Raw genomic sequence first — 13,434 nt, 5'->3', positions numbered from 1 at the left:
TTGACCCACCTGGATTTCCACTTTCCTGGCTTCACTCACAAGGTCTTTTCATCTGCATAGTTTCACTCACTAGGACTTTCCATCTGCTTGACTTCACTCACCAGGACTTTCACTAATTAGGATTTTCCATCTGCCTAGTTTCACTCACCAGGACTTTCACCTAGCTTCATTCATTAAGATTTTCTCATCTGCCTAGCTTCACTCACTATGACTTTCATCTGCCTGGCTTCACTCACCAGGTGTAATATACCAAAAAAAATGTAAATAAGGATATAAATACTTAAAATTTGATAACATTGAATTATTATAAGTAAAATAAATATATTGGTCAGATAATTTATCCAAAAATAAGTTCGTGCGAATTTTAAAAAATTTATTGGAATTTTTCTGGATTTTAAAGAAATTATTTTAAGTTTTAAGGGGTTAAAAGGAAGGCCTGTTTAAAATACCCATTTAATAAAGGTGTTGATTGATTATAAAGTTAGGCTTTTCTTTATTAAACCTAAGTTGACAAAATGGGGATCGCCGCCTCCTTCTCGCAACGTGCACAGCACTGTGTGCTCGACAGCGCCTGACCATCGCCGCCCTTCCCCTCTATCCGCCGGAGAACCTCCTTCCTTCGGCCATCGAGGGCAGCATTACCTCCTTGTGCGTACCGGTGACTGCCCGTCGCCGCATCAAGTCTTCTCCACCGGCGTTCCGCAACGCGATCCGACCTAGCGCCGCTACGCTATGCGACGATGATGTTGTGGCACACCTTCCTCGACCACTAGTGCTGCCTCCTTTTCTCGGTGCTTGCTTACCCTTCTCCTTCACGAGCGCCTACCATTGCTAGCGCGGCTGCGTCGATTGTCGCGGCATGTTGCCACTGCACGACGCGGCGTTGCAAGTCCGGACACCATCCTAAGCCGTCGAAGAGAAGAGGTCGTGACGCCGTCGGCACTGGCCGTGTCTCTTGGTGTGTCGCAACCGCCCCTTGCAATTTTATTGCTTCACATCGCGTGCTCCACCCCGTAACCGAGAACCGCCAACGGGAAGACATCACGTACTTGTCCTGACCAACTCCATCACCGCCTGACACGAACTCGTGTCTCTTCAACGGCGAACCCCTTAGATCAGGATCCACGATCGAGTTCACAACAAAAGTAGGTTGTTGTTGTCGGAGTCGCGCATCGGCCAACCATCACGATCCTCAAGCCACGGCTAGCCGTGAGCCATCGCCAGCCATTGGGCCATCGTGAGCCTCCACCGTGGGTTGCCATAGGTGGAGAGGAGACTGAATGGATTTGAGCTTGATGTGATCTTACGGACTTGAAGACACTTTGGACATGCTACATCGAGGTGGGTAGATCTTGCTTATCATCGTGATAACTCGATTATAAAGCATGATTGTTTATTGGCATGTTTGATAAGATTGTGATTACTTGTTTACCTTTAGTCTGCCTTATATTATCTCTGAGTTTGATACCTTATTGGTTGCCCTTATATGTTGATCTATTATGGATGGCTATGTAGTCATATTTAATATTCGTGATTGTGATTATGAATATGCATGATATTACCATACCATAGTGTAGGACCTATGTAGTTATATTTATGATTGTGTTTATGGATATGTATGAGATTACCTTACCGTAGGATAGGATCTATGTAGTTATATTCATGATTGTGTTTATGGATATGTATGATATTACCATACCGTAGTGTAGGAATCCGAGAATCCTACTAGACCTCTTGGTTGTTATAACTTGTTGATCATTGTCTCCCATTCGTGGTTGAGAGGGTCGTTAGCAACTGTCGGTATGTCCTATCTGTAGGGAGATCGGTGGTCGGCTTGAAGGGGGGTTGGATAGACGGCACCCCCAAATCCTCGCTTCTTTCTACAATGTTAGTGCGCAAGCGGAAATACAAACAAACAAGTAGAAAGACTAAAACTAAGAAAGGAAATGCAACCCGCTAACACGTTCGTTTACGTGGTTCGGAGATAACTTGCTCCTACTCCACGGCGTATCCGTAAGGTGGACGATCCGTCAATCCGTCGGTGGATTAGTCCCCGGCAAACTCCGGCTAGCTCAACCTCGTTGTGGGTGGAGAAACCTCACCACACTCTCACCAAGGACTCCTTTGACGCTAGGGCACAGGTAGACTACTAATAGAGATTAACCACCTCTATTTTGTCAACTATAACCAAGCTCCCAAGCCTTGGTTATATAGGCCATGGGTTGGAAACCCCCGCCTACCAGTCGACTGCCAAAATATGCAGTCGACTGCCCTCTGTGGAAATTCTACCGTTACATCCCAACGGCTCGATACCAGTCGACTGCTAAAACTAGCAGTCGACTGCTCCACACTGACCGAACGAACAAAAGCATTCTGTTCGCTCCCAGTCGACTGCACCAGTCGACTGCTAAAACATGCAGTCAACTGCTACAGTAGCGCTATAGTACTTCTACAGTAACGCTACATTAACGTTGCAGTACTGCTACAGTAACGCTGCAGTAAAACCCTAAAACTAGGATTTTACTCCGAGTACAATCTCTCATGCACTCGTACCCTCACCCTTATGACTCACTTGACGCTTCTTTACAACCTTGACCTCTTGCCTTCAAGCCTACTTCCTTTGGCTCTCGTCCCTCGGATGCATTCAAGCCCGCGACTCATCCCCAATGTCATCCTTCGCGTATGCCTCGAAGTCGCTTCCCTCGGCCCTTGTCCTCGCTGCCTTGTCCACGGTCCCTCGGATGCTCCATCCTTCACCGGACCCGAAGCCATCAACCTGAGTCACATGTGTATCCTGCAAACCTGCACAACTCAAATACACATATCAAATACAAGGGTGAACCTAACTTAAACCCTTTGCCCAAACACCAAAACACATGGTCCCACGGACCATTGGGATTGCTCCAACACTATCGACCATTATCTCCCATTCGTAGTTAAGAGAGTTGTCAGTGACCTTTAGTATATCCTATCTCCCATGCGCGGGTGAGAGGGTCATTAGTGACCATTATCATATACCATGTCTGCCCACGGGACCATCCGTGGTAAAGTGTTCTCCCGCAGACAGTGACTGGTTATTTACCTTGTCTTTTCATGGGACATTCCGTGGTAGAGTGTTTTCCGGCAGACAGTGACAGGTTATCTACCCTGTCTGCTCACGGAACCATCTGTGCTAGAGCGTTCTCCCACGGACAATGACTGGTTATTTACCCTGACTGCCCACGGGACCATCCGTGGTAGAGCGTTCTCCTGCAGTCAGTGTTTGTTATATACTTGCTATATGTTGGTCATATGTTTTGTTTGTGCAGGTTCAGATGTACCGTATGTACTCCTGGGCAGTGACTGGTTATTTACCCTGACTACCCACGAGACCATCCATGGTAGAGCGTTCTCCCGCAGTCAGTATTTGTTATATACTTGTTATATGTTGGTCATATGTTTTGTTCATGCAGGTTCAGATGTACCGTATGTACTCATGGCTGTTGGTTATACTTGGTTGAGCAGGTTAGTGTTATTGATTATACTTGTCTGTTAGTTGATGATTATGTTGGGGCACCTGCATTAGTTAGTAAGTATGTCACCCGAGACTGTATCTTTGATTTTCTGTCAATATTCTATTCATGCTCTATATTTTTCAATCCACTGAGTATATTTTTATTATATACTCACTACCCATTGTTCTTCTTTGATCCTCCAGGTTAGCAGATAGAGGATGTGTGTCGCTCAAAGATCCTGGCTGCTAGTCCCACTCGAGTTCGGATTTCAGAGTTTGGATTTCTATATGAGTGTTACTCTACTTTCCGTTGTTTGTAGTTTGTGTTTTCTCTTTGTATCGAGTGTTTATGTCATTAGTTATGTTTTTGATTAATTTGATATGTTCACCTGTGCATGCATACATACTCGCATATGTCATTATGAGTTGTGATGTTATATTGCATTGATGCTTGTGTCAATTTTTTATTGGTTTGATATCAGTTATTTTTTATATTGTCACTAGGGGGTACCGTCCACTTTGGAGGACAAGTATACCCTTGGAGTGTGACACCAGGACTTTCACCTAGCTTCATTCACTAGGATTTTCTCATCTGCCTAGCTTCACTCACTAGGACTTTCATCTGTTTGGCTTTACTCACCAGGACTTTCACCTAGCTTGACTCACTAGGATTTTCTCTTGCCTAACATCCAGTTAGGACTTTCCCAGTCAAGTATCCAGTTAACCTTGACCTACTTGACTCTTCTTCACACCAATCTGGTCAAACCCTAACTAGAGGGGAATTGTACCAGCAATCTCCCCAAATAGATGATTGCACCTACAATCTCCACGTATTGTTAAACATCGAAACCCAAACATCGACTCAAGCTTGAGCCAACTCAAGCTTAGTCAACTTGGTCAACCTTGACCTAGGGGATGTTGCACCAATAATCTCCCCATTTTTGATGTTTGGCAATACCTTTAAGTTAGGCTAATCCATAACCTCAACTTCTTCCTCATACCAAAGCATGAATAAGGGTTTCCTTCATTCTCTCCCTTTTCTAGAGAGCAAACTCCCTCTTAAGGTAATAAAGGCATAGTATATACCCTGCATTCTCTCCCTAACTTTCCTAGAGGGGCAAATGCCTAACTTAAATCCTACATTCTCCTCCTATTGGTATACATCAAAAACTCTCCCCTTGAAGAGTTACTCAACCTTATTCACAACTTCACTCATTGTTCATAACACCACAATGAAGGTCCCATACCCTTCATCGTATCCAATGCTCACCCTTGAGCATTAACCAATCCAACAATCCCAATGAAGGTCTCATACCCTTCATTGCATCTAATGCTCATCCTTGAGCATACACAACTAAACAATGAAGATATCCACTCTCCATTGTGTTCAAATGCTCAACCTTGAGCATTTACACCAAGGAAGATTAACCACCTACCAAGGTTTATGAAAAATTAATTTTCATGTCCTTAAAGAGTAACTCCCCCTAAAGACATGCCCGTAGCTTTTGTCATTGCACCAATAATGACTTGGAATCCCTAAATCTTTAGGAAATCCAAATTTAGAAGTTTTGAGGTTTAAAAATCAATATTTGAAACTAAATCTCAACCTAAACTTTTACTTAGTCTTCCTTAACCAATCTATCCATGTTTTCATCATGAAAACTCCCCCTAAATGTATACAAATGTATTTCAAGGGGTTAGGAATGGTTATCTAGACTAAAAATAGTTTAAAATGTTGAAATCAGACTTTCTCAACCAAAATTAGCACTCCCAATCGATTGAAGTTGGGTCTCAATCAATCCACTGATCGATTTAGAGAGGTTCTATTCGTAGAACCTGCCTCTGAATCGATTGCCCGATCATCCAGGAGTGAATGAATCGATTGGCTGATCAATTCAGTGAGCCACTATTCATGGGAAAACACATCTCAATTGATCGGTTAATCAATTTGGGCCCTCCAATCGATCGGCTGATCGATTGGAGCTCTGATTTTCTGAAATACAATTTTAGCGAAATTCAAAAACTCCCCAAAAATTCTACAAAATTCTAAAAATCGTGAAAATTATTGTAGACATTATTTAGGGTATATACTATCATGGAAAAATAGTTTTCTAAGAAAATATATATTATTTTCAAAGATTAACATAAACTTGGAAACTTGCAAAAACTTCAATGTTTCTTTCAAATTAGTGCCTAACTATTCAATAATGATTACTATCAAAAGATAGCCTTCACCAAGGTTTTCCAAAAGCATTTTAAAATCATTTTCAAAACTAATCTCCAACCATGTTCTTTGGACTCAATGCACATGACTTGTATATTAACTTTCCCAATGATTGGAGTACACATGACTATGTGATTTGATGAACCCAAAACTCAAGTAGATGCACTAAGACAACATCTTGAACCTTGTTCATCATCCTAACATCTTACTTGTATCTAATGTGCATTAAAACACATACAAGTCATCTTATAGTCTTTGTGAGATGTAATTTTTGGTTTTGCCCTAAACTAGAGATCATGCATATCTATCTAAGCATTTTAGAAATTATGAGCATCCACCTAGGATGTCACTTGTTAGTAAATGTCATTTGTCTTTAAATTCAAGGAGATTAAAATAATGCATGATGAGTTATGACATACATCAAAAAGAAATAATTTTCAAATGAAAATATACTATTGCTACATGATGTATGTATGACATGCCATGGTATTTTTTTTTGTGTTTTTCATAATAAAAATGAATGCACACATGATGTCATGGCATATAATGGGCAAACAAAGGATGACAATTTAGCTTAAATAAAATACCTAGATTATCTATCTAAGTATCCTTAAACCTTAGCTAACTTAAAATTAAATCCTAGATTGCCCACATTTTCCCATGAAAATATCAAAACTCAACTTGGCATTTCTTTATCTCTTGATTAATTTGTGTCAATTAAAATTAAGCATATTCCTCAAATTTTGGCACATTTTACTCTTTTAAAGAGTAATCATTTTAAATTAAGGCTAGATTTGCCTTTAATTCCCTAAGAAAATACCAAAATCTCAACTTGGTATTTCTTATGTTTTTTCCAATTGTGTCAATTTAAATTAAATTCAATTTTCTCAAGTTTTACCACATTTTACTCTTTCAAAGAGTAATCAATAAGTCCTTTTCATTTTCAAAGGTTATCAATAACCTTGAAAATGTTCTCCAAGTGTTAATATCATTAAGGTTGGGTTAACTACCCTTCCAATTAGAGTTGACACTCTCTAACCCATCTAAGAGGTAGAGAAAATACTCTTAGGAACCCAAAACCTATTAGTGCTCCTTGGATGCCATAGGTACTCACTAGGGATAACTTCCCTAGATACCTTCCTAATGACCTTGTTAGGCTTCTTAGAAGCCTTGGTCACCTTCTCTAAGTCAACTCTAGGGATAGCTTCCCTTGTGATCTTTTTAGTGACTTTGTTAGACTTTTTAGAAGTCTTAGTTATCTTTGTCTTTGTAAAAACACTTCTAGGGATAGCTTCCCTAGTGTTTTTGACTTGACCACTAGACCTAGGTTCGGCTCCATAGCTATATGGAACCCTATGATAAGAAGGAACATCCTTCTTGTCTTGAGGTTTGTATCCCAAACCCCTCCTACCATTGGATGACCTTTATGCTCCTAATCCTAGGTTGTAATCATTTTGACCCTTAAGCATATTTTCAATTCTCTTTAGGGTCTTCTCCATGTTATCAAGCTTTGACTTCAAGACTTGATTTTCCATCACTAAATCCATAGTTTTGGATTTTCTTTAAATCCTTGGGCATTTCTATTTTTGGGCTTGTATCTATTATCCTTAGTGTTCTTGCCCAAGTGGTTATCTACCTTCCTAACCTTAGGTGTGGTAGTCTTAGCTTGAAAAGCCACATGATTTTCATTAATTCTATTATACCTCCTATTTTTATGGTAAATAGTATTAAAATAATATAAGTTAGAACTAGCATGCTTTTTACCATGAGTCAAAGGGATAGGTTCAATAAATGATACCTTGGGTTTTATCTTGTAAGCTTCCCCTTGACTTGTGCTTCCTCCTTTGACTTTGATTGCTTTCTTCTCCTTTGGACATTGGCTTCAATAATGTCCTTTTTAATTGCACAAGAAACACACAATGCATTCCTTGCTCTTCTTTATTATGGGGGCAATCTCCTTCGGCTTCTCCTTGCCCTTTGGTGCCACTTGGCCCTTCTTCTTGGCCAATTTAAGGCACTTACTCTTGTAATACCCTTTTTTCTTACACTTAAAGCAAATGATATGATCTTTAGTATTAACAATTGAAATTGATATACCTTTGCTTGTAGGAGTGGCATCTTCTCCTTTTGATCCTGATGTAGAGGCTTCCTCTTGATCTGACAATGATGCTCCTCCAATTGATTTGACTTGACTTGAGGGGGAAGCTTCTTCATCTTCATCTCTTCTTGATCCGAAGATGGAGGCTTCTTCTTCTTCATCATCCTCTTGTATATGAAATAAGGAGTATGCTCCCTCCTTACTCTTTTGGTTGCACTCCTTTGAGGATAAAGCTTCTAGGAATTCTTCTTCCGATGTTGGGCATCTCTCAACCTCGAAATCCTCCTCCTCTTTGTCTTGATCCAATGAGTCATCCTCTTTGGATTCTTCTAGATTTGGTATAGTGGAGGGGACCTCATGAATCTTTGTCAATTTGCTCCAAAGCTCCTTGGCATCCTTAAATTCTCCAACTTGAGGCAAAATATTACTTGGCAATAAATTGACCAATAGCTTGGTCACTTTGTTATTTACCTCGCTCCTTTGAATTTGCTCTTGACTCCATTTGCTCTTTTTAAGGAACTTGCCCTTTGAGTTTGTTGGAGCTTCGAAGCCTTCCATTAGAGCAAACCATTGCTCTATCTCCATCATAAGAAAATTTTTTATCCTTGATTTCCAAGAATCGAAGTTTGTGGATATGAATGGTGGAGGCACCCTCGTGTCGAATCCGAATCCATCTCCGAATTCTATTTGAAGTTGAGCTTTGATGAAATCTTTGATTTGATAAATTTTGCTCTAACTTCTTCACCCTCTAGCTGTTGGGATGTATACTATAAGCCTAGATTTTGTATAAACATCTATTTTGAAATATTTTGAAATGAGAATCATTTTGGTCAAATATTTGTATTTTATATTTATATATATGTCAATGTAGTTATCCATTTAATTTATATTGTAGATAACATAGTGTGTGGTGCTACACAGAAGATCATGTTATCGGTTCCTTATAAATTATAAATAGTAGCTCACAACCAAGATGGATTAGGATAAACTATTGGAACGGTTGTAGTGTAATTTGGTATTAGTCTGTCTTGACTATAAAATTACACTAGTACACTATGTGTGTATTGAGCAAGACCGTTTGAGGTTGTTTGATTTATATTGACTACATAAAAGAACAAAACATCTGTTATTATGGATGTGTGTCCTCTTAATCCCTATATAATAACAAGCACGTATACTTAGTATTTATTTCTTTAACTTATCAATGGGTGAGATTTATTCGTTAAATCAATAGGCCCGATGAGTTGGGAAATTGTACTGTTTATATGGTGTGTGATAACCATGATTTTGCTATATTATTTTGATTCATAATGCATGTTTTTAATGGTCTATTCATAGCTTAATCTCACATTTACATTACATTTCATAAATTGCATGTGATCTTGGACCTAATTACAAATTAGCCAATTATCATGGTATTTGATGCTAATATTTTATTATTATTTTGTAGGCATCAAAAGGGTCATGGACTCAATTAGATTAGACCACACTTGGGATCAAATCTAGGGCTAAACAAAGCAATCAAACTTTGGAGCGATTTGGACCATCCATTGAAGATCGGAGAGATTTGAGCCATCCGTTGAGAATCTGGTCCATCCGACCTAATGAGGAGCATATCTTGACTGTTGATGAAGATCCGAAGCTTTTGATCCAGATCTGAAGACATCACAACCGTTAGATGAGATCAAATCAATCTGGACCGTCCGATCAGTTTTGAGGAGTATTTAAAAACCTCGAGAAGCTACTGTACCCTTCGAGCTTGGATTTCTCGCAAATCTAGAAATTCAGGAACTCAGAATTCTGTTCAAGAAGATTCAGAGCCAAGCATCCCATTGCCTTTTCCTCAACGAAAAACTCAGCCAAGGAAGAATGTATAAGAGGAAAGAGGTAAGGAATTTCAAGAGCTTGTGAACTTATTTAGCAAGGTGGAGGTAAATGTCCCTTTACTCACAATGATCAAGCAAATTCCAAAATATGCTAAATTTTTTAAGGATCTTTGTGTGCATAAAAAGAAGTTGAAAGGGAATGAGTTGATTAGTATGGGCAAGAATGTATCTGCACTCATTCAGCCAGTTCCATAGAAATGTGAAGATCCTGGAGTATTTACAGTACCTTGCGAGATTGGGAGTAGTTTGTTTAAGGATGCTATGTTGGATTTAGGAGCTTCAATTAATGTGATGCCAAAATCAGTTTTTCAGACTTTAGGGATTGGACCATTACAACCTACAGAAGTAGTTATTCAGTTAGTTGACCGCAGTCAGACTCATCCAACTGGAGTTATTGAAGATGTATTGGTTAAGGTGAGGGAACTTATCTTTCCTGCAAACTTTTATATCCTTGATATGGAGGGGGACAGCCTGGCCAGTAGATCTCCACTTATTCTAGGACGGCCATTTTTGAAGACTGCAAGGACCAAGATTGATGTTCATGCAGGCACACTTTCTATGGAGATAGGAGATACAGTGGTCCAGTTCAGTATTTTTGACGCTATGAAGCATCCTAGAGAGGATCATTCTATTCTCAGTTTAGATATTTCAGAAGAGCTGGATAGCTTGGATTTCTTTTCAGGGTTTGATTCAGATTTTGCAGAGGTTGGTCAGTGTGGTGTATTATCTTCAGTGTTGGAAGGTATTTCAGCCTTGGGAGTGGATGATAAATCTTGTGGATTATTTCTGAGTGAGAGAGATTAATCATGCGTAGGGGATTGCTTAGGAGAAGCTCTACCCCTAGGATCGCTCAGACAAGAAGAATTATGTGTAGGGGATTGCTCAACAGAATTACCCCTAAGATCACCTTCTGTTGATCAGATACAGGAAGTTTTGAAGTCATTGTCTCAAAACTTGAAGTATGCTTACCTGGGAGAGAATCAACAGTTGCCTGTCATCATAGCTCAGAATTTAGAACCAGAATAAGAGAGCAGATTATTAGAGATTTTGAGACAGCACAGGAAAGCCATTGGATGGGCATTAGCAGATATTCCGAAGCAATCAAGCTTTGGAGCAATTTGGACCATCCATTGAAGATCGGAGAGATCTGAGTCATCCATTGAGAATCTGGTCCATCCGATCTAATGGGGAGCAGATCTTGTCCGTTGATGAAGATCCAAAGCTATTGATCTAGATCTGAAGACATCACAGCCGTTAGATGAGATCAAATCAATCTGGACCGTCCGATCAATTTTGAGGAGGATTTAAAAACCTCGAGAAGCTACAGTACCCTTCAAGCTCAGATTTCTCACAAATCTGGAAATTCAGAAACTCAGAATTCTGTTTAATAAGATTCAGAGCCAAGCATCCCATTGCCTTTTCCTCAATGAAAAACTCAACCAAGGAAGAATGTATAAGAGGAAAGAGCTAAGGAATTTCAAGAGCTTGTGAACTTATTTAGCAAGGTGGAGGTAAATGCCCCTTTACTCACAATGATCAAGTAAATTCCAAAATATGCTAAATTTTTTAAGGATCTTTGTGTGCATAAAAAGAAGTTGAAAGGGAATGAGTTGATTAGTATGGGCAAGAATGTATCTGCACTCATTCAGCCAGTTCCACAGAAATGTGAAGAGCCTAGATTATTTACAGTACCTTGCGAGATTGGGAGTAGTTTGTTTAAGGATGCTATGTTGGATTTAGGAGCTTCAATCAATGTGATGCCAAAATCAATTTTTCAGACTTTAGGGATTGGATCATTACAACCTACAGAAATAGTTATTCAGTTAGCTGACCGCAGTCAGACTCATCCAACTGGAGTTATTGAAGATGTATTGGTTAAGGTGAGGGAACTTATCTTTCCTGCAGACTTTTATATCCTTGATATGGAGGGGGACTGCCTGGCCAGTAGATCTCCACTTATTCTAGGACGACCATTTTTGAAGACTGCAAGGACCAATATTGATGTTCATGCGGGCACACTTTCTATGGAGATAGGAGATACAGTGGTCCAGTTCAGTATTTTTGATGCTATGAAGCATCCTAGAGCAGATCATTCTATTCTCAGTTTAGATATTTCAGAGGAGCTGGATAGCATGGATTTCTTTTCAAGGTTTGATTCAGATTTTGTAGAGGTTGGTCAGAGTGGTGTATTGTCTTCAGTGTTGGAAGGTATTTCAGCCTTGGGAGTGGATGATAAATCTTGTGGATTATTTCTGAGTGAGAGAGATGAATCATGCGTAGGGGATTGCTTAGGAGAAGCTCTACCCCTAGGATCGCTCAGACAAGAAGAATTATGTGTAGGGGATTGCTTAGCAGCATTACCCCTAGGATCACCTTCTGTTGATCAGAAACAGGAAGTTTTGAATCCATTGCCTCAACATTTGAAGTATGCTTACCTGGGAGAGAATCAACAGTTGCCTATCATCATAGCTCAGAATTTAGAACCAGAATAAGAGAGTAGATTATTAGAGATTTTGAGACAGTACAGGAAAGCCATTGGATGGACATTAGCAGATATTCCTGGTATCAGTCCTTCTATTTGCATGCACAAGATTTATTTGGAGGAGGATGTGAAACCAGTGAGACAACCCCAGAGGAGACTTAACCCACTGATCCTTGACGTAGTGAAGAAAGAGGTGACTAGACTTCTACAGGCAGGTATCATTTACCTTATTTCTGACAGTAAGTGGGTAAGTCCCATCCATGTGGTTCCAAAAAAATCAGGGGTGACAGTAGTGGCCAATGAAGAGAATGAGTTGGTGCCCACCAGAGTGAAGAATTCTTGGAGAGTATGTGTGGACTATAGGAAGCTGAACCAAGCAAGCAGAAAGGACCACTACCCTTTGCCTTTTGTTGATCAAATGTTGAAGAGATTGGCGGGTAAGTCACATTATTGCTTCCTCAATGGTTACACTGGATATTTTCAGATTTGCATCAACCCAGAGGATCAGGAGAAGACCACTTTCACTTGTCCTTTCGATACATTCGCTTATAAACACATGCCATTTGGACTCTGCAACACTCCAGGAACCTTTCAGCGATGCATGGTGAGTATTTTTGGAGATTTATTAGAGCATTGCATGGAGGTTTTTATGGATGATTTTTCTGTATATGGTTCATCATTTGATGCATGTCTGGAAAATTTGTCTAGGGTTTTAGATAGATGCATTGAGATAGACTTGGTACTTAATTTTGAAAAATGTCATTTTATGGTTGAGCATGGTATTGTTTTAGGACACATAGTCTCTAGGAGAGGAATTGAGGTAGATCCTGCTAAAGTTAGTACTATATCCTCTTTATCTTACCCCGCATGCGTGCGGGATGTTAGAGTTTTTCTTGGCCATGCAGGATTCTACAGGAGATTTATTAGGGACTTCAGTAAGATTGCTCTTCCACTATCTCAGCTTCTTCAGAAAGATGTGGAGTTTCAGTTTGATCAAAGGTGCAAGGAAGCTTTTCAGAGATTGAAGGAGGCTTTGATTTCTGCACCTATCATCAGGCCACCATATTAGACTTTACCATTTGAGCTTATGTGTGATGCTTCAAATTTTTCCATTGGGGCAGTACTGGCGCAGAGAGTATAAGGAGCACCACATGTGATCTGCTATGCATCAAAGACCTTGGATTTGGCTCAAGCAAATTACACCACAACAGAAAAGGAGCTTCTTTCCATTGTTTTTGCTTTAGATAAATT

General features: G+C 39.8%; 2 protein-coding genes across 2 annotated transcripts; both read left to right on the top strand.

The window, feature by feature from the left end:
• The first annotated feature begins 9,962 nt into the window (after nucleotides 1–9,962).
• On the top strand, nucleotides 9,963–10,727 carry LOC122031281. The gene is made up of 2 exons (XM_042590413.1): nucleotides 9,963–10,443; nucleotides 10,516–10,727. Exons 1-2 carry the CDS (start codon nucleotides 9,963–9,965, stop codon nucleotides 10,725–10,727), a joined length of 693 nt encoding a protein of 230 aa, XP_042446347.1.
• Nucleotides 10,728–11,320: 593 nt separating this feature from the next.
• LOC122031280 lies at nucleotides 11,321–12,193 on the top strand. The gene has a single exon (XM_042590412.1). It carries the CDS (start codon nucleotides 11,321–11,323, stop codon nucleotides 12,191–12,193), a length of 873 nt encoding a protein of 290 aa, XP_042446346.1.
• Nucleotides 12,194–13,434: the final 1,241 nt, after the last annotated feature.

This window comes from Zingiber officinale, chromosome 11A, assembly GCF_018446385.1.
Source record: "Zingiber officinale cultivar Zhangliang chromosome 11A, Zo_v1.1, whole genome shotgun sequence".
In the NCBI taxonomy this organism is placed as follows: Eukaryota; Viridiplantae; Streptophyta; class Magnoliopsida; order Zingiberales; family Zingiberaceae; genus Zingiber; species Zingiber officinale.
The sequence above is the reverse complement of the archived record's forward strand: the minus strand, read 5'-3'. Positions and strand labels throughout refer to the sequence as shown.